The following is a 21,638-nucleotide window of genomic DNA, read 5'->3' as shown; positions in this document are numbered from 1 at the left end:
AACACACACACATACAATCTGTGTTTGTATATTCTCCCACCCAGCAGAGATATGAGACTGCTTCTGAGACCTCCAGCTCACTGCTTACAGGCACACACAGTCATACAGACAAACACACAGACATAGGAAAGAAGAAGTGAGGACGGCAGGACACATGGAAACCTGTACACACACACACACACACACACACATAAACGCCCACCACAGAGAAAGCGGCACGCACAATATGCCGGAACTCGAGACGCTGTTTCCCCAACAAAAACACTCCCTGAGAGACCTGGGGCAGGGAGAGAGAAATCCAACACATCTGCTGTGTAGGTGGCTGAAAAACGTCCCAGAATGCAGTCTGTCTACTCTTTGACCTCCCTGGGGAGTATCGCTCAAAGTGGCTAATGCACAATTCCATTTCTTGGATCCGCCTCCACACACACACAGTCACACACACACACACACACACAGTATACGTTCTGTTTTGAGTCGACACTCCAAATCTTTGTGGGATGACCTGCTGGAGATCAGGGAAGCTCTTTAAAAACTCACTGTTCTAGACTTGCTTTTTAATGATGTCATTGTTGGTTTAATGATTTTAAGGCTTCCAACTCTCCCTGTATTTTATCCATTCTCATATCATTGATTGTATTTTTTTTTTTTTTTTTTTGCTTTTAATGTTTGTTTTATTATTTATTATGAATCACCATCTTATTTTTATTTATTTTTCATTGAATTTTACATTTTATTAACCATTTGCTTACTGTCTAATTGTCTTCTTAGTGTAAAGTGCTTTGTTTATTGTTTTGAAAGGCACTATATAAATAGGTATTGTTGTTGTTGTATAACACTGTATAACACATTTTTCTCTTCTGTCAGATGAGGAAAAAGCAAGCAAACAAACTAATTAACAAACAAAAAAAGATTTCCCGAATAAAAAACTACTACGACAAAACTTTCTTTTCCAAAACATTTATTTCCTGGTTGTTACAAACACAGCACCTATCTGCTGGCTTCCCGGTATGTAAAAAAATATTCTCTTTGGCTTCTCATCACTTGGCTTCACACAGAACTGTGAACACTGTCCACTTAATGTCTCTAAAACAGGCCTCTCTCTCTTACAGTGAGCTAAAGTTCAATACAAATGTTTAGACTGTCATAAGACTGCTTGATTATGACAAGTTATCAAGACTGATGATTATTTTGTAAGCTGCTACAGGCTCGGCATACAGAGTGCATGACACAAACAAAAATAATTTATCATACCATCCCACATTATATCATAAGGGTACCCTTTTTATCTCACAGTACAACAACGTGGGCTACTTGTTTCAGTACACAAACACACACACACACAAAAGATTGCCAAGATATCACCCATATCCACCCTCCACTCTTCCAAGTGCAACTGCTCCCCCAGGCTGTAGCTGTAAATAAGAATGTTTTTCTCTGTCATCTTGCTTAGTTAAATAAGTTTTTTTTTATTTAAATCCTATGAGAGATTTATCTAAGCTTGATGGTGGATACTGGCATTCCTAAGTAGAGGACTGTTTTTTGAAATTTGTAAACAACCCAGCATAAATTTACACCATTAAGTCACCCAGGCTACAGAATGCATAAGCTGTGTGTGGCATGAGAATGCAGCAGTCTCACCGAGAATGTAGATATCCTCTGAACAGAGGCAACACGCATGTACACACACACACACACGCACGCACAAAACACTTGCTCTTGTCTGTTGCTGTCTTTTGATAAATAATGCACATGTTAATATTGCAATGTATGGATGCTTTACTAATTAATTCAGCGTTTCCCCATTCGAGGTCATCTAATTATCCACATGTTAATGTGGCATCTTTGCAGTCACTAGGCATCCATAACAGCCTCTGAATACTTATTCAAAAACACTCAGCTATCGCAAAAAAACAAAGTACAGTTTGTTGTGCAACAGAAAAGGGAAAGGTTAGAATGAGTTTGGAAATTTAATGGACAAGAATGAAAAAAGTCTCTTCAGCAACTAGAAGCCTCTTGTGGACCAAAGACCCCTGCCAGGTGAGGCTGAGCACCCTGAGCTGGTGTCTTTCTGCCCTCAGCCGGGCCAGGATCTGAGGCTGCTGGAGCTGACTCTGAGGCTGCGACTGGGATATCTACATTCATGTTTGGGGCTGAAGCTGCAGTCGACTGGGGCAGGAGAGCAGTGGCCAGTCCCTCGGGGGCTGTGGCAGGACCGCAGGGGAGAGGCTTGAGTGTCCCCTCGCTCCCCTCCCTCCCCCGATCCTTAACGCTGTCCAGCAACACACGGACACTTTTGGAGAAGACGGCACGAGGGTCTGTAGAAGGAAGAGCAGGGCAGGCACAGCTCTCCCGCAACTCCAGAGCCTGGACACGGAGACAGACAGCAGATAGGAAACAGAGAGACAGATACTTGAATTTTATCACGAGAGAAACAAAACTTCATAAATCGAAAACACTGTAATAATTAAGAAAACCCTTCACCATCTGGTAACTTTACAATATATTTTAGGAGGGAAAAAAATGTTGACATGCTGCACTTTCAGGAAAATATGCACTGTCACTACTTCAGCTGGGAGAGGCTTTAACAATTTAAAAAAATATATATTACATGTCCCGTTAATTTCTCTCCTGATTTAGTGATATTTAGAATGACACAACCGAACCACTTGTTTTTTCGTTTTGCCGCATTTCCATGAAAGCTATCTGGCTGCTTTTGCAATAAGTTATTTCATCTTTCATGCCAATAAAGCAACTGGGAACTGAATTGAAAGAGAGAAAGACACAAAAAGAAAATGAGAAACAGAAAAACAGAGACAGACTTTAAGACAAAGAAAGGCAGTGGAGGGAGAGAGAGGGGAGAGGGCACAAAATAGGACGAAAGAGCAGTACAGTGTTCAGAATGTGACTCCCATGCATTTAATCAACCCCATACAGTCAGGTGGGTCGAGTGATGTGGATGAGTGCTTCCTCACAGCGTGGACCCTCCATTTCAACGCCCATTCAGCGACTGGCAACCAACCACAAACACAAGCTAGCAGTGAGATATCCACTCTGAACTTGTCTGCGTTCCTCCCCCACCAACAAAGACCCCACTTCATCAATCTCCCACTTAACATCACTTCCAACGCTATGAACACACACACACGCTCACTCACTCGGCCTCCCACTTAACAAGCTCTGCATCTCACACCACCAGTGGACTTATGTGCTTTACTTAAGGATGATGAGTACACTAGTGGAGGCTGAGGGCTCTCACAAGAGTCAAGTTAAGTGGCTGGGCGCTGTCGCTCCTGCAAGGTTAAAGCGTCACATCACACACTACTAAGACTGAGCTCGGCTGTTCACTTTGCTACGGGTCATACAGTAAGAGTTTGGTGTAGAAAGGGTATTAGAGATATTAGTGAAGTAGGCATAGCTCCCTCTGCCAAAGTGTTTTCTCTACACACACACACATGTGATGTGAGCTGATGAATCCCCATACAACAGTCATCATCACTTCACTGCCTGTGGCTACAGCCTCGCCTCCACAATGACTGCTGCTAGAGGTCAATCTGCCACGCAGGGATTCGATTCAAGGCACGGGTACTCACACACACTCACATGCACACACTCAACAACACAAGCACCTGATGGACAATTAGTGGTTTACCCATCTGTTCGTTTTTCCTGCTTGGAGCATCTGATGGTGAGAGCAGAGTTATGTACCAATAGTTCAGCGTGTACTCAAGGTTAAACACGGCGCTGCCTAAAACACTGTTACCCTCCCTCTCCTTGTCTCTCTCTCTCTCTCACACACACACACACACAAACACACACACACACACACACACACCAGTGATGTAACGATCATGGATGCTAACACTTTCCATTGAAGTTGCTGTCTCAACCAGTTGTTGATTTCCTTGTAGCCTTAAGATACCATTGATTGTCTCAGCGCAGCCTGTGAGCTTGTAAGATCAAGCTGCTACCGTGGGGTTGTTCTCTTTCAGGTCCTCATCTCAGAGCCTCCGAGACACTGAAGCAGGCATCCAGGCATTTTTTGCCATGCAAGGGCATGGCAAAAAATGTTTTCCCTGTCTTCCTAAATTGCTGCATCTTTTCCTCTACTCCCCAAGTCTTTGCTTCCTCTCACCATGTCTGCAGGTGGAGATTCATCTCTGCAGTCTCCAGACACTTCATTAGCTGCATGAAGACTTCTTCCAGCAGCTCCTAAAGCTGCACTGGTCCTCCTAAACCATGGACACGTTTAGCCCTCTCCTCTCACACATGCAGCCAAGTCTGTTTTTTTTTTTTTTTTCATGGAGGACCAACATATGAATCAGAATAGCATGCATGATCATACTTATTTGATGGAGATAACCTGGAGATTAGAGGAATTGGTGTAGGACCGGAGTGTTGCCAGTTTGAATAACAAACCGTTTGAAAAGATGGGAAAGACAAGGATGAATCAGTGACTCTTTCTCTTGTTCTCTCAACTGTCAATGTGCCCTTGAGCAAGGCTCCCAATCCCCAGCTGCTTTTGTCGTGGTGTATCATAGGCAAAAGTATAGGTCTTGCACTAGGCAGCTTCCAACTGTAAGATGTGTAACTGTTAGTGTTATTCTGACAAAGAGCATGTGCACTCAGTCAATCCTCCCTGCATGAATAAAGGTTAAAAAAAAAAAAAAAACAGAGCTAATGTTTAATCCTTGGTGCTACTTGGGTGAGATAGGGGAATTCGGGATTGTGTGTGTCTACAACTGTGGCATGGGACTATCCAGCTGATGTGGGAGGGGTGTTTGTCTGTACCTGTGGTACGAGGCGGTCCAGCTGTGAGACTCTGTTTCTGTGTGATGGGTGTGTGGACAAAAACTCAGGGATGGCGAGCTCTCCTCTCAGCTGGTCTGTGACTTCCATTTGCTGCCAGAACACTGGGCCCGCTCGCACATCTGCACACGCCTGGGAAGGACGCACCAAGCGGTCACACACCCCACGGAATCACACACATACAAGGTGGCATCTCACTGTCTACTACTGTCATGAAAACCCCTACAGGCTGTTCATCTGAGATCAGTTTGGTTAGACGATAGTGCCCCCTAGCGCCCTGTAGGCAGATTACATAGTTTGAGATCCACTGCATGAAATGCTGATTTTGAGTGTAAAACTAGTGTATTAAGTACCTATGAAGAGCAAAGAAGATTCTTAACGATTCGTTAATACTTACACACTACTCTCCAACAGCACCAAAGTTTCTTAGTATTGCACTACTATGCTAAGTGGTAGAATAAGGCTGAGTGATGTGGTAAGAAAAAAATTGTATTGCAATTATTCTCACAGATATTGTCACACAATATGATTCACAGCTTTACTGGGGATGATCATTTCTGCATCACAGTTTAAATTTTCACAGAAAAAAAACTATTAGAACGATGATGATGTGATTTTTGCTGGGGTCTGTACCAAACAAAAATGTTTTATTATAGCTGGAGAATACTTTTTGAAGACCAGGGCATCTCTGCCTCACCACAGTATTTCAGTTATGTAATTTACAGTTTTTCTGACATTTTTCCATTAGCAAAAATATAAAAAATAGCATGACTCTTGATGCTGTCATTTAGCATTTGGCCATATTGCAATTTTAATATTAATGTAATATTCTGATTAGCTATTCTGTCTTATAATAGAATGATGATGATGATGATAATGACAGTGATGATCATGTGTACCTTAGCAGCCAGCTGTAATCCAACTTGGTCAGCTTCAGCCTCCAGTTTCCTGCTGTAGGGACGACTGAACATCAGCTGAGACAAGGAGAAAGAATACATTAACACATTTTTCTTATTAAAATTCCATACTTTGGCAGAGATTCAACTTTTGGTTACAATATGAAGAGTTTTTTATGGTGTTGCATGTGATGTGTGATTATTCGGTTATTGTATGTTTCTAAGGCCCAGAAAACTATATACTTGAAACATTCTCAGCTCTTCCGGACCTGGGCAGCAAGCATGGAGTAAATTTTACATTGGGTGCATGTGTATTATCCCCATGTATAGCCAACATAATAATATGTCTCTAGTGAATATGTCTCACCTGTACCAGCTTGCTCTGTATCCACTGTCCAAGCAAGGCCAGGCTGTCCCGGGGACACACGGCCCAGATGGCTGTCAGCAGGATGAGGGACAGGAAGTCCACCACATGGGACAGACTGGCCTGTTCTGCCTGGGGGAGCAGAACGGAGGGATACGGGACAGAAAACATAGAGAGGGGAGGTAAGTGGAAGAAGTTGGAAGAAGTGAGGGAGGTGGGGGTGATCAGAAGAGCGGGATAGTGAGGACAGAGAGAGAGAGAGAGAGAGAGAGGGTGGAAGTTTTGGGGAGGTGAAAGAAGCAGAGAGGGAGAGGGAACATATTGATTGTTCCCATCTATTTTAGCTGAACTTTTACGCTGTAACAGATTTGGAGGTTTTAACAGCCAATCCAATAGAGCACACCTACTGGGTAATACCGAGCCCATCGATGCTCATTCCCTTCATCTAATTAAAATCTCCTCCAAGCATTTCCTCCGAGGACGTTTAAAGTCTCGAAATACCCAAAACTTCATTAGACTCTTAAACACTTTCTTAGCACAAGAAGGATGGGCTTTTATGGCCAAAGTAAAAACAGCCATCTGTGGAGAATTAATAAGGCATGACAGTTCCCTAGGTCAACAGGACTTTGGTCATCACACAGGCGGGATTAGTGACTGAGACTAGACAGTGGGTGGAGGTGATTGCCAGTGAGCCTTTATCACTGGCTGATGCAACCACACTGCAACTAATGCCATCTCAGTCATTAATATACCTCAGAGACAGTGTTGGGGGCTGAAGATGAATAGACGGGGCTTTTCTCTCGGTGTATGTTGTTCTCCCATACATGTTTTTTTGCAACGACCTGAAAGACTTCCAGCGGTCAGTTCTATGTGACGATGGCTCCAAAACGGCTATTCTTCATTCTTGAATGTAATTGCGCAATTTCAGTGTTTTCAGACACTCAACCTCAAGCAAAGCACACCCTGCTATTATCAGATTATGTCAGCAAATACTGGTAGTATACAAGGGTTTGAGCACTGCACCACATTTACTACATGAACTACATTCACGCTCCACAGAAATCCAAACTTATTCCATTTATTTTCATCCAACTCAGTTTTACTGCCTTAGTTTATGTGTTAGGACAGGGTGAAATATTGATATTATATTGATATTGTGACATGACACTATATAATGTGTGGGACTTTGGATATCATAATATTGTGATAGCACATATTTTTTGATTTCTCCTGGTTTAAAAGGCTGCATTACAGTAATGTGATTAAATTTTGTGAATTTATTAGACTGTTCTAGCTGAATTTTGTTTCGGCTCTAGCTGCTTGCTCATCATATCCACATTACTAATGACACATTATTAAAATTCATGTGTGAATATCTTACAAAAGCACCGAGTGTCATCCTCCATTTGGTAAGAGGTATTGTGATATTTTATCTTGTGTATATCATCCAGGTCTAGTATGTAACATTAGTGAACTCCTGGAATCTCATGTGTGGCTGGAATCTACTGCATGCCATATTGTATGAATGCACATAATGACAGAAAGGCCTTTTTGTATAAAAAAAAAAAAAATCAATATGTTTAATCCCCCAGCTATTGTCAGTCCTGTTCTAAACAAAAGGTCCTATTGGATCCATGCCATGTGTCACCATGCAAATTGGTGATACATTCCATGCCCCAAATCAGCAAAACAAATTCATGGATGATTATTTTATTTGATGAATTAAGTGATTATGATTCCATATTGCCAAGAAAGCCAGCAGATACAATATTGTGATAAGTCATATGACCATGTGCACAAGCCACAAACACAAACACAGGCCACAGTGTGTATGTACTTACAGAGTGTCCCATGAGAGCGTGGGCCATCTCGTGCCCCAGGATGAAGGTGAGCTGGTGAACATCTGCCACAGCTTCCAGCATCCCAGTAAACATGAACACCTCCCCATTCTACAAGGAGAAAAATACAAACCAAGCCTGAGTCAGCTTGTATTTGCACATATTCTTTGTTAGTTTTCTTACAGATGGATGGGGTTTACCACAAACCACAACATAATGAGTGCAGGAAAAGCAGGACAATAATGGTAAACGTCTCTGTGACTGACCATTTATGGTATATTGTATGTATTTCCTGAAGTGTTAAATCCCATCCGTTTTGGTACTCTGAGCAAGTAGCAATAATCACCAGGAATAATTCATGCATGCAAGGCAACAGAAACAAGATAAAATATGAGGAAAACAAACAATGACTGACAGGCAGGACAAAGGCGTTGATGGTGGGACTCTGAACCACATGGACACTCCAGGTGACAGAGGACATTTCGGGGATGTCCTTGTTCCTCTGCGCCAGGTGCTGCACCACCCGCTCCACCACCTGGTGTCGGGGGTCACTCTCTGGAACCAGCAGCTCTGCAAACTTTTCCATATACTAACACACACACACACACATACACACACACACATATATATTCAGATATACTCAAGGGAGAATTTTATAAAGTGAACAAATCTTTAGTTACTTCAGTGAGTTATGTGCATATTAGCGGTGGTTAACATGAAGTAATGTTACAATGATTCAAAATGAACAATGTGACACCTGACATTACATGTAGTTTGTGCACTGGACAGCATAGTCATATTAACAAGCTAACAACGTGCAACTGTGTTGACAACGCTGTGTTGTTCCAAGTGTCATTTTTGAGTGGTTTTGACCTGCTTGGCCCTCCACACACCTGTGACACTGCAGAACGCCAAAACATGACAGGTGGGAGGGAAAGGGGGCAGAGGAGGATCGGGGGCTAAAAATGTGTAGTTAGGAAAACACCTGAACATGTCATGTCAGCCATTTGTAATTTTCCAGGATGTCACTAAAAGTTTTCAATTATTTCAGGTGTTTTCCATGATTAAATAGTCTATAAACTTCCAGGTTTTCCGGCGTGCATGGGAACCCTGTATTTATTTGTTCAATGTGCTGCTTTTTGTTATTGAATATTAGTACATTTTGAGTCTATGATGAGTTACATTATGGTGAGAACACACATTTGGTTGGACAATAAAGGTTTTGAACTGATAAGAATTAAATCTCTGTCAACACATTTAACTGACACCCATTTGTCTTTCTAATTTAACATGTCCTGAAAAAACTCATCACTACTCTAGAGTCACAGATTAAGAGTTCGGTTGTTTAGCCGTTATATATGACATTGACACTGCAGACGCTGCAACTGCGCTCCACACCAGGTTGGTGACTTGAGAAATAAGCAAGATAACAGTCAGTGTGAAAGGGTCACCCAGGTATACAGACCCCACAAAACTACCTCAGTCAAAATTAGGGCACAGACTTGACTCAAACTTAGCATTATTTACTGTGAACAAATGTCACATCCAATGCTAATTTTTTTTCGGAACATGAATTTAACATAAACCATGCTCTACACACACCGGGTGTTTATGAAGTAGAAACGCTGCAGTGGTAACAACAGAGAGGTTACTATATTTCTTCTCAATGGTGGCATTAATTAATGTTTTGGCGATTGAGTGAATAAAAACCAACTTCACCAGTTCACACAACCCTGTTTGGAGCTGAAAGTGCTCTGCAATGTTGAACACAGAATATAATGTCATCTGCTTCTGATGATGCTATGGATTCTGTGACATCATCCTCACCCCTTCTGCACTCAGGGCTGCCAGCTCCATGTAGTTCTCCCTGCTGAACACCAGGAGGCGTGTCCGTCCAGTCACGGGGGATTCATCCAGGTGGGTGAGGAGGAACAGAGCTACAATCACCGTAGCAACAGCTGCCACTGCCACCAGCTGCCAGCGGTACCGCCAGGCGGCTTCACGCATGAGCTGCCGGCGGTTGGGTGGTAGTGCCACCCACCACTTCCTTATGCTCCTGCACCGAGAGAGGAGGGCAGTAGGCTTTCATGTGGTTCACACATTGTCATGCATTACAAAGACAAAGCAAAGTAGCCTTAGCTGTGTGGATGGTGAAACTGAAGCTGAAAACATGACCTAAATGATGGATAACCACAAAACTTATCTTTAACGGTTGTTTGTTTTTGTAAGGAAGCAGTTAAAAGGTTATAGTCAAAGAGGGTAAAGTCCTATAATAAGAGTGGGAAGTCATTATCTTCCAGAAATTATGCATTATTGATCATAGTTGTTTATGCATAAGCAATCATAATTTTTTACTTAGCCTAATTATTACTTCATCGGGTAATCCCACTGGGATCAAGAATCTCTTACTCAGGCTTGGCTGATGAAGTTGCATCAAGAGTCAAGACTGACATTAAAAAGTTGCAGACAAGATACAAACTGTTATCAAAGTCAGACAAAAGATATTCATGGTGTGTGTGTGTGTGTGTGTGTGTGTGTGTGTGTGTGTGTGTGTGTGTGTGTGTGTTGTACCTTCCAAGTATAATAGCCATAAGTTTCTGCAGAGGTTTGAGCACCAGCCATAGGAGAGGTGCAGGGACGGCCCTGAGCGGAGCTGAGGTGTGGAGCTGGTAGCCGCACTGAGTCAGGACAGCAGCAGGACGAAGAGGTGAAATGTTTTTAGGAGCTCTCGCTGGGAAACACACTGTCTTCGCTTTTTCCCCAGAGAAAAGACGTCTTCCACACGGAGCGGCTCTGAGGCGGAGCTCAACAGTGTCTGTGACTCTTAGCAGGCTGTTGTTGTGTGTCTTCCTCACAGTGTGTCCGGCTGCTTGAAAGCTTCGTGTCAGGTGTGCGGAGACGGAGGCGAAGCCATTGCCCCTTAAAATGCGAACACACAGTAACGCCATGGTCCCTCCTCTGTTTTCAGTCAAACAGGGAGACAACTAATCCGGACGAGGCAGCAGGGACAACAACACGGTTAGTTTGTTGACAACAGTAGTCTCTGTATCACGAAATGTCGAAGGCCAGAGGTAGTTTATCTAGTGCTACATGACATCGTCTTCCTCGCTCGCTGTGTTGATATTTTCACTCACAACGTCAATGTCATTTCATTGCTACTTGGTGCGCGCTAGCATGAAGCGATGCCGCTGTCTTTGACGCGAGTTTGTAGCAAACGTAGATTAGCATGTTTCCATTCGTAGCTGTAGTTTGTTTTAAGAGTGTTTAAGACGCCCAGTTGAAGCTCTCATCCGGTGACTCGAGTCCAAAGTCTCCATCCTCGAAGCCGCACACGGAACTTCAGCTGCTCTTGCAAACTTCTCTCCCATAGCGTGTGTGCCTAAAATATGAGTCCACCTAGAAACCGGCCCGCAGAGACGGTTCCTACCGCACTGATGACATGCTGTGAGTGCAACCCTAACCCTAACTTGTATGAAGATTAATCTGGGGAAAAAACTATATATCATATATAGTTATATATATGATATAATATATCAATATATCAACAATATATAATATATCAACTCAATATTCAAGTCTATGTGCTCTAACAAATATGTATATCAATCGATGTCATATATAACAAGATACGCGAGATCGCAACGTATGAAAATAGATTTTATTTTCTTTGTGTTGAAAAGCAACAAGCTGAAAAAATGAGAAATGAACTGATTTGACCCGATGAGACCCACTCACACCTACACACACACACACACACACACACACACACACACACACACACACACACACACACACACACACACACACACACACATACATACAGTTTTCCTTATCGACAGTCATTCCTGATGTTGAGGTAAAATACTTTGAGGTGAACTTTCAAATTTTGTCTATACAGGACAATAGTAAAATAGAAGTCACTTGTTAAAAAAATAACTAAATACAGAAACTGGTAATAATCCTACAAAATCTTGTAGTATTTTTACTGTATATATTTTGTTAAATAATACAAAAGGGTGACTACAAAGAGACATATTATAGTAAGTAATCATGTCCAGTCAATAACACAGAGCCTAGATGTAAAACTGGAGTGCTGTCTGTCTCTGTATTTGTTGTCTCTGTGGTGGGCTCCCAGTCTGGAGCTCTGCTAGACTCCCCATCACAGTCTCCTTCCTGTGGTTTCTCACTGCTGATTGGTTGATCAAAAGCAAAGTCATCTGACTCAGTCGGTCTGGATGACACATTTGAAGCTTCTCCTTCGTCCTGGTAAGATGGCTGCTTGGCGATAAAGTCAGACTGGAACAGGGTCTGGATCTGGGTGAGGAAGGGGTCTCCCTCATCATCTGGCAGGGGCTCCAGGTACCTGGCCAAAGATGACAGCATCTACAGGGAGGCGGTTCAGAAAAGGTTGAATGAGAAAGAGCCACAAAAACAATCCATTAAAAGCAGAGTATAATTAATCAAACCATGAATGAGCCCCGGATGAAACAGAACGGACTGATGCACCGGACTGACCTTCTCCAGACAGGTGAGATGGGAGTCCCGCCGGAAAAACCTGTCCATCTGCACACTCCTGGCCCAAGCACACAAAAATAATAGTTTAGATCTACGCACCAATGGAAACGAGGATCCCTGTCTAGATTCTGCTGACACTGGAGGTTATCTTTCTTTCAGTTCCTCTGCTGAACATAAACTTGTCACAGTGAGCGCGCCTCAGAGAGTTAGAGCACAAGTCTCAACTTGGGCAGGGATATACCTTTCTTTTCCATACGACCTGGCAACTTCGTGTTAAATGTCAGGTGTATACGTGCTGAGGTCAAGATATAAAATCTCAAAATCCACATTCTTGACCTATCCGATCTTAGTTGTGTATGTGGACATGAATCCAGCCACAATATGGAATTGGCAAACAACGTACTGATTTACCACCATGTTGATCAAGGATCAAAGCATTGGTTGTAGCAGAGGGGAAAAAAAACAGTCTAAAGTATGTTTTCCTCATTAAAAACGTTATTCAGCCACTTGGCGTCTAGAGGACGTCAGAGGTGACGAGTTCCCACAAGTGTTTGTTCTGTTCTCAAGACTGTATTTCCCTCTTCACGGCAACCATAAGAATTCCAAGGAATACGTTTTTTGTGCGACACATTCACTTTCTCTGCACTCTCAACAAGTGCCAGATGATACAAGTTCTATTACTATATCCAATGCCAGTGCCGACTGCTGAGGTCACATTGAAAAAACAGGTGTAACCTTGCTTTGTTCCAGTATGTGTTCATATCTTGTACTCACCCCTGTGTTTGAGAGTATTTGTGGATGATCCACTGGGCTCTCCTCAACATCTGCTCCCAGTCTGGAATGTCTTGGGAAGGCAAGAAGTCAAACTTGTAGGGCAGCTCTGAGGAGGAGCAGAGACAGACTCAGCCAGATGATAAACTACGATGCTATATATAGAAGTTACTGTCCTAGATTGTTGATTTACTTTTATTCCAAAGGCTACTGAAGTAACCCTTTTCTATATTTTATTTTGAGTCATGTCCATGGCGTGTGTGCGTGGACACATGTGCGTGTGTGTGTCAGACATACTCTGTGGGCCTGAGGGTTCCTGGTTTTCTCTCACCAACAGGCAGGTGGTCTGGGAATGAGGGGAAGGGTTGGCTGGGTCGTATGGACTCACTATCATCCCTATGAAGGGAGCTCCGCCACGTGAAAAATAACTCTGGAACAAGCAGGACAGAAAGTCGGATCACAGATAAACACTTACTGTCTACCATTTACCCATTTTCTTCAAGTTAAGACTGAATAGTTCAACATAAAACAGTGGGACCTCTATCTTAAAAGCTATAGTATGGAACTTTTACAGATAAGCACTCACTTGTTACATTAAAATTAATGCCAAACAAGTTCAGACAATGATCATTAAGCCTATGACCCGATAAAATTCCATGTTTTGCACTGGTGCTGTCAATGTGGACAGTCCAACACTGGTGTCTGTAGAGATATTCCCTGCATCTTTCTAGGTCTTTAATACAGTAACTTGGTGGCAGATGTCTGGGTGAAGATCAGAAGTACATAGAAACACCTGCAGTGTCCAGGAAAAACTCGCCCTGTGAAGTTAAAGTCAGTGTCATGACATGACAAAGCATGGTAATACATATGTTTTCTGTTTTTGGATAACAACGTCCATCAAGGAGTTTGGGTGTCTCTATGAGCCCGATCTGAGCTTCACCTTGATGCCTAAACACTTGACACCAAGTTACTGTATTAAGGACCTGAAAAGGTGCAACATTGTTTTCTGGACTTTATAATATCAATTACACAATTCCTGTAGAAATTTTGAATTGAAATGATAGCATGGCTTATTACTTTTCCGGATGATTCCATGGCTCTCTTGAAGGTTTTTTTTGTTTTGTTTTTCACTGCACATGAAAACTGAAAGGCCTTCCTCTTAATGACCATCAAGTGCACTGTTCATTCGACATTTAATTTACTGCCACAAGAGGGAGACAAATCATTTAGAACAGGAGGGTTTGTCCTGCAGGTTTCATGTGGTCAGTCATCAGCACTGGGTCAAAACAGATGAGATGAATAACTGATGATGATTTGTCCTGTGAAAGGAACCTCAGTGTTGAAATCAGCTGAGTAAAGGTTCACGAACTTGGACACACAAACATATTCCATAAGAGCACAGTGGACAAGCAGGCAAGATGTATGACTGCAACGTAAGCTAGTTTACCTGGAACTGGTCCTGCGTGTGGATGTCCCGTAGAGAGGGGTTGGGATGGAAAGTTGGGTGTGAGTGGTACCAGCCCACCACACTGAGGCCCAGTGCCGACAGCATCTCACACGCCTGCGTCTGAGACACAGGGTCCATCTCACACTGCAAACCTGTACTCACACTGTTACACGGCTCTGCTGCACAGATCTACACTCAGGCACACACACACAGACACACAAACATTTACAATCATTCATCAATCTGTCAATGACCATAGGACTGATAAAGTCTTCACCCTAAACACCTATATTGTTGCTTCCCACAGCTTCTCCTACCTTCAGTACTTTGCCCTCGTCATTGAAAACGCCCCCCAACAGACCGATGACTTCCCCCCGGGACACATGGGCATGCTGAGGACACAGACACACTCACTTTAGAGACATCAGAAAAATTAGACCATCCTTTTGGTGTAATTTGTGACAGAGACAAAGGATCATGTTTCAACATGAAGAATGTCTTGCCATACAGGTGAGTGCTGGACAAAAAAAAAATCATGGTAAATTAACTTTTAGTGCATACAGCACAATGAAGAACCCTCCATTACTCTAATTAACTAATTACTCTTGCCCTGTCAGTCTGACACCAGGAGTAGTTAGCGTGTACAACGTACCATGTCCATGATGAGAAGAGCCTCTGCACATACTATAACCTGGAACGGCTCCTGGGAAACAGAGAGAAGAAGAGCTGTGATTTAATACAGATTATAATTACAGATGGGGATAATCAAACTATTAATAAGCTCCTCCGACCAGTCGACCATAAAAAATACCAGTCAGTTCAATACAATAATTTTACATACATTTAATCTGATCATTCATTAATATTTAACATTTAATGTTGTTATAGGGTAAATTCATCATCAATCATCTGAGTGTTGCAGGGAACCTTTGTTTTTGTGTTTTAGTTTTAGCATCTTTCTATTTTGAACATGTAAGTCATCTTAGACATACTATAGATTAAATTGGTGATGAAAAACCCTGCCTGAAAAACAGCTGACTATTGGAAAAGGAATAAAAGAATAGATAGCAACTGACCTGTACATCTTCTCCAAAAGATCTGCAAGGAATCAACTGGAATGGATCGAATGATCTAGAAGAGGAACAAAGTGAGACAATCAGAAAAGAGTTTTAAGTTCACCGTGAGCAAGTGCTCCATCTATCCATGAGGCTCACCCTTTGTGCCGAGACATCTTGCAGGGTTTAGGCTGCTTCTTCATCTCCTCTCTTCGCAGGGCCAGCTCCTCTGCGCTCAGATGCTGATGGACACACCACAAAAAAAGCAACAGTGAAGGAAATGACACACACACACACATCACCCAGCCATCAATACTCTGCTTCACACCTCACACGTGATGTTGGGAAGAGTGTCAGAAACTGTACACACCTCAAATGTCTGCCCCTCCAAGTCCCTGGCATCGCACCAGTTTCCCCAGATGTCCCGCACGCGGCGCTTCCTTGTGCGCTATAAGACACACATCCACACAGCACTTACATCAAAGCACATCGACCTGTAACTCGTATCTTTTCATGGCTCTTTGGAGCAATTCCAAAACCTTTTGTTTTTTCCCACTGGCAAAAATGAATAGGGTTTATGGATCCCGTAAATCAATCACTCTGCTTTTTAATATATTGCATAATATAGTTAGAAATATCATTATGTGGTGATAACATATTTTAGCATACTAATGAATTTATAAAAAAATATTTTGCTGCCAAATATTATGGGAATGTAACTACTACTACTCCTACTGCTCCTATTAATAGTTATTATCAATTACTACTAATAACTATTGATGTCACAAATTGACAAAGCCATTATTAGTCTGCAGTATTTCACTATGTTGAAAAAGAGCAATCAAAATCAGTAGGTTAAAGTTACTAGTGTCCTGAATGTCAGCGGTGAACAGTGCTGATACTAAGCTAAGAATAGCTAGTACTTTTTTTTTTTTTTTTTTGAAATACAGCTTCAAAACTGATCAAAATCCACATCAACTGATAAGAAAGTTACTGTTAAATGTGACAAGAGTCAATATAACTGCCAGACAGTTTAAAGGCAAATTGTTTTGACTCCAGCAATTTTCAAGTTGGACTGGAAATGGGACGGATCCAGAATCACTCTTTAGGGCATGACATTTAGGTCACTGTTTAGACGCTTGTGGTGAGACGTCAGGGCTGAGTGCCTACCATGCTCTGCAGTCTCTGGGCGAGCTGGTAAGCCTCCAGGGCATCTTTGCCCTCCTTATGCTTAGAGCGGTCCATCACCTTGGGACGATTATAAACTGCTTGCTCTACAAAGAGAGAGAGAAAGAGTTCACATGCAAAAAAGGTTCAAAGAGTTGTTTTTTTTAAAAATTAGAAATCAGTGCTCTTATAGGCTCCCGACAGTTACCACAGTTGAAGTTGATGGCTCCTATGAGTTCCAGGTAGGTGTGCACTCTGCCGATGCAGTTGACGTCTCCGCAGTTCTTCAGGCCGGGGCGCACTGATGTCTTGTTCAGGTACTTTGGCTTGCTCTTCAACCTGATGAACAAACACGTTTTCACATATTATTCTTGCTTGTCTGCTCGCTTGCAGAGTTACAGTGTAACCAAGTACTGAGTGAACATGTGTTTGAATGTTTACCACTGGTCCAGGATGTAGTTTCTAATCTTCAGATATCTTTCAGGGGTCTTGGATGGCCGTCCCTCAAAAAACTCTGGGATAGCTTGTTTCTCGTCCTCAGTGATAGTCTCCATGTCCATCTCTATTTCCTGTTCAGGGGCTTTAAGCTCCTCCTCTTCCTCATCCTCCTCACCCTCCTGGTCTTCCTCTGGTCTATCATTTGGACTCTGGTAGGCCTTTTCACCAGAATCTAAAAGAAAAAACAATCCTTGTCTTAACTACCACAGTGTGATTTCAGAAGAGAAAAGCAGGGAGACCATGAGGTAGCTCTCATATGAACAGAGCCTGTGGGTTACCTGCTCTACTGATGCAAGCCTCGTCTAGTGGACATTTTTCCTCAGAGCTCTCACACTGGGAGCTCTGGCTCTGAGGTACGTGGTGCTGATCAGTCATCTTCTCTGACTCAGCCCCTGCTCCTTCTGGAGGGTTATTTGGAAGAGATGAGATCACCTCTCCACCCTTCTCGTCCAGTCCGGGCACACCAAGCTCCTCAGAGCAAAGGACTGGAGATAAGAGTTGATGACTTCGCTGAGATGTGGTGTTGTGGCCAGGCTGATCCTTCACCACCTTCTCATTGCTGCTGTCGACCAACGCCAGCCAAGCCTCATTCTGGATGGGCTCCACCTGTGTGATCTGTCCTTGTGTGGGACTGTCAGTGTTGATTTCGGTCCCTGCAAACTGTCCCGACTGACAGGACTCCGTCTTGAGCACAGCCTGTGACTTATCGCCAAGCACTCCATTATCACTCAGGTCATCTGTGATGTCGACCTCCTCATCCTCATCGTCAGACAGCTTCTCTATACGGACCGCATTGGCCAGAGCAGATACATGGCTGGAGGTGGACTGAAGAGCTTGTATGTCCTTCACTGGGCCTACAGAGGGAGCTGCAGCTCTGGATTCTGATTTAGCCTGTGAGATTGTACGGATGATGAAAAACATATTTTGATCATGCATTGTACATTTCAGTGCAATTGTGCTGAAAACACCTAGTGAGAGAGACCAGAATCAGGCTTTGATCAGCACTGAGGAGTGTGGGTGAGGCAAGGGGAAATTAGTCAAGCCTCACCTTGTGTTTGAAATACTGCCTGGCATAGCTCTTGACTTGAAGAACTGTCCGGCTGCCCACCAACTTGGCAATCTTCGTCCACCTTCGACCAAACTGAGCCTGCAAAACACATATCTCAAACACCTAGTAATTTAGGCAATGCAATCACAATACAACTTATAAACTCTGAAACAGCTACTATTAGATTTGGTATAGGCATGCATACAGTGTGTGGCAGTTATCATAGAGGCAGTCAGCTGAGCTCAGGGATTACATGTTAGTGTGGTGAATATTACACTAAGTATGACTAGTATGGGATGAGGGAAGCCTACCAGTCCTTCCTCAAAGAGTTCCTTCTCCTGTTGGGACCAGCGAGAAGAGGCACCTGAGGCTGAGGCCTTGGTTGGAGACCTGTACAACCAAAAGATACAGGCGGGTTCAAATGTTTAAAAAAAAGGAGGTATTGTAGGGTTCTGCTTGAGAGAATGTTGGAGGATAAACGGACTTACTTCTTGACTTTGGACTTGGTGTTAGTGTCATTGCGCCAAACATTATTAGGAATGTCTTTACCTGTCAGATAATATCTACAAGTATGGTTTAGGATTAACGGCTTTATCAATTGAAAACACAACAGAAGGTACAGAAAATAAAACAGCTACATACAGACTCTAGTCAGATACTGCCGTGCAGCCTGTGCATCAGCAAGACTTGACCCCTCTAGAAATTTTGAAAAGCCCATTAAGACTGAAAAGACCCACACAAAACACTTAGAGACTGTTTGAAAATACTTGGACACTCTCACATCAAACCCTCTGTATGATGAAGGACATTTACTGACAAGTACTGCAACAAGTTTCGGAATATAATGAATATGTGCAGGCCCTGAAAATCTTCAGTTTGATTCGCCCTGAGTCTGGTTCTACCTGAGGGTTCTTCCCGTTAAAGGGGAGTTTTACCTTGCCACTGTCGCCAAGAGCATGCTCAGGAGGGAATCTGTTGGGTTTCTTGCTTTTCTACTATAATTTGTAGAGCGTGGTCTTTACCTGCTCTACCTGTAAAGCGTCATGAGATAACTTCTGTTGTGATTTGATGCTATATAAATAAAGACTGATTGATTGATTGATTGATTAGACAGATGTAATAAAGGAGAAGTATGAAAAAATTAAGAGCAGAAGATCAAAGGTTTACAAATTGATTTATGTGCTGGCTCAACTGAATTTAAGATGTGACTGATAGTGAAAATGACAAAGGCATGGGTCTTTAGCCATGTTTTGTTTTGTTTTTTAAAACATAGTAATAAACATGACAGCAGCTACAAGAAGTCATCAAGAAGGAGGTACATATCCTGAGCCAACATTATGAAACAAGAGAAAGGCAGCTTTTCAGTTGAACTTTTGCACTTTCCTTTTGCTGCACTTTTGTTAATTTTCTCTTTTTAATCTTGTCTTTTTAAGTGTGACCCTTATTTTAAGTCAGCAGCACGGTGGTGCAGTGGTTAGTTTGCATGTTCTCCCTGCATCCATGTGGGTTTGCACTGGGAGCACCGGTCTCCTCCCACAGTCCAAAGACATTCATCCAGAGGAACTGGAGATACAATAATTGCCCTTGAGTGTTATACTTAACCACCTAAAATCTTCATGGTGTACTTAATGTGTTTAGTCACTGGAGGACAAACTAATCAATAAAACCATACAAACAGTTAAATTATTTAACTCTCTCTTAGATTTTATTGATAAATTTGTAAGTGAACCAGTCTGTCACACAGGGTTTAGGGGTTCAGTTAATCTGTGACTGGGATGCAGATCAGCGGTGATCAGCTGACCACAAATCACTAAATATATCATTATTCAGCAGCAAGGCCTCAGTAATACTATAATAACTACTAACTAATAATTCTGATAGACTGTAAATCCTGTTTGTATGTGGTCGCAAGTCAGGCCTGGGCAGCATGCTGTCTGAAGGCCAGGGTTGCCAAGTCCGCGTTTTTTCCGCCAAATTGGGCTACTTTTTAAGTGTTGCCGCGGGTAACAAATTTTGTCCGCGGGTTGGGCTTGGGCAGACATGAATAAAGATTCATATTTTGAATGACCAATGTTTATACCCAAATCCTGTCAAACTGACTCCGGGCCAGATCAGCATATAAACTATCCACATATGTCACATGCTCCACAGACAAATAATATGCCAATGCCAATGTGAGGCCACTCAGCACATGACCAATCACATCATCAGCACCACTCGTGCCCAGTGCCTGTCAGCTGAAGTAAGGTATCCCATATTATATTTTAAGTTCTGATATACTGTAAATTAAATAGGTGAAAGAGCTGTTTCGGGAAATTGCCTTTAATGTTTATGGTGTTATTTTATAGATATAGTGCATTTTGCAATTATAGCAATGCTGTTGGACTTTAAAAGCAACATATATGGATTTTTATGGGCATATTTTGAGTTCTGGTATTGGGCTGATTTTTGGGCCCTTTTTATACCAGGTTGGGCGGGTTTTGGGCTGGTTTTGAGTTGCTGTTTGGCTCCTTTTGTCTCACAGACCTGGCAACCCTGCTGAAGGCATGTGGTGGATTTGGAGCTCAGTGAAAGGATACTGTTCCTCCAGCAGCATCTTCTCTATCACCTCTCTGTTCTCTGCGCTGATGGAGCTGTCGAGCTCCCATGGCTGCAGGCGGGAAGGACAGACAGCGGGTCAGTCAAAAACACAAATGGTGACCTACTGACCTAAAGGGAGAGCCTCCAAATCCCGTACCAGTATGCCGGTGCTGGTCTTCCACGCAGACTGCAGGAACTGGTCCTGGAGCAGCCCGCCTCCCTCCAAACCACTGGAACACACAGGACAGCTAAATGTACACCTGCCTCACCATCATCATCATCATCATCATCACAACTAGCACAATGCATAACTGAGCAGGAGTCATCTGTGTCTGACACTGGAGCCTGCCCGCCTTCATATCGGGGCAGCAGCTGGGCTGTGACCCGGACGGAGTCTGCACGAGAGCAGCTCGGACTCGAGCTCGCGACAAACTGGGCACAGAGATGAGAAGGCGACGGGCAACCTTACCCAACAGAGGCGTCAAATTCGTCCCCCTCGATATCAACATCAACTTCGTCCGTCATGTTGTTTAGGGATATAGCCGAGCTAACGTAACTACGGATCGAGAGCGGCCACTGGCTGAAATCACTACACACTTCTGCTTACAGCGACACCTTGTGGTGGGAGGTGCAACATGAGCATTTAAAAC

General features: G+C 43.0%; 2 protein-coding genes across 2 annotated transcripts; both read right to left on the bottom strand.

Annotated features, from left to right (window-relative positions):
* Window positions 1-950: 950 nt before the first annotated feature.
* oma1 (OMA1 zinc metallopeptidase) lies at window positions 951-11,302 on the bottom strand. Its single transcript, XM_030049973.1, has 8 exons — window positions 10,479-11,302; window positions 9,735-9,963; window positions 8,323-8,496; window positions 7,911-8,018; window positions 6,073-6,201; window positions 5,709-5,783; window positions 4,792-4,941; window positions 951-2,367 (listed from the first exon to the last, which is right to left on the bottom strand). The coding sequence occupies exons 1-8, from the start codon at window positions 10,853-10,855 to the stop codon at window positions 1,999-2,001; spliced, it is 1,611 nt and encodes a 536-aa protein (XP_029905833.1). The 5' UTR covers window positions 10,856-11,302; the 3' UTR covers window positions 951-1,998.
* Window positions 11,303-11,551: 249 nt separating this feature from the next.
* Window positions 11,552-21,572, bottom strand: mysm1 (Myb-like, SWIRM and MPN domains 1). Its single transcript, XM_030050327.1, has 20 exons — window positions 21,458-21,572; window positions 21,146-21,218; window positions 20,988-21,058; window positions 18,897-18,971; window positions 18,720-18,798; window positions 18,409-18,507; window positions 17,639-18,251; window positions 17,304-17,532; window positions 17,071-17,201; window positions 16,866-16,969; window positions 16,066-16,143; window positions 15,855-15,937; window positions 15,717-15,771; window positions 15,293-15,343; window positions 14,958-15,032; window positions 14,641-14,829; window positions 13,491-13,623; window positions 13,197-13,302; window positions 12,423-12,480; window positions 11,552-12,290 (listed from the first exon to the last, which is right to left on the bottom strand). Exons 1-20 carry the CDS (start codon window positions 21,511-21,513, stop codon window positions 11,943-11,945), a joined length of 2,706 nt encoding a protein of 901 aa, XP_029906187.1. The 5' UTR covers window positions 21,514-21,572; the 3' UTR covers window positions 11,552-11,942.
* Between the last annotated feature and the right edge of the window lie 66 nt (window positions 21,573-21,638).

The sequence above is a fragment of the Myripristis murdjan genome, chromosome 4 (genome assembly GCF_902150065.1).
Source record: "Myripristis murdjan chromosome 4, fMyrMur1.1, whole genome shotgun sequence".
Lineage (NCBI taxonomy): Eukaryota > Metazoa > Chordata > Actinopteri > Holocentriformes > Holocentridae > Myripristis > Myripristis murdjan.
The sequence above is the reverse complement of the archived record's forward strand: the minus strand, read 5'-3'. Positions and strand labels throughout refer to the sequence as shown.

Coding starts and splice junctions, on each gene's coding strand:
- oma1 (XM_030049973.1), bottom strand. CDS start 10,855: ATGGCGTTACTGTGTGTTCGCATTTTAAGGGGCAATGGCTTCGCCTCC. Junction 8,019..8,322: donor TCAACGCCTTTGTCCTGCCT/GTCAGTCATTGT, acceptor TTCTCCTTGTAG/AATGGGGAGGTGTTCATGTT. Junction 4,942..5,708: donor GATTACAGCTGGCTGCTAAG/GTACACATGATC, acceptor CGTCCTTCCCAG/GCGTGTGCAGATGTGCGAGC.
- mysm1 (XM_030050327.1), bottom strand. CDS start 21,513: ATGACGGACGAAGTTGATGTTGATATCGAGGGGGACGAATTTGACGCC. Junction 21,219..21,457: donor GAATTTGACGCCTCTGTTGG/GTAAGGTTGCCC, acceptor TGTGTGTTCCAG/TGGTTTGGAGGGAGGCGGGC. Junction 12,481..13,196: donor AAATACTCTCAAACACAGGG/GTGAGTACAAGA, acceptor TGCTTGGGCCAG/GAGTGTGCAGATGGACAGGT.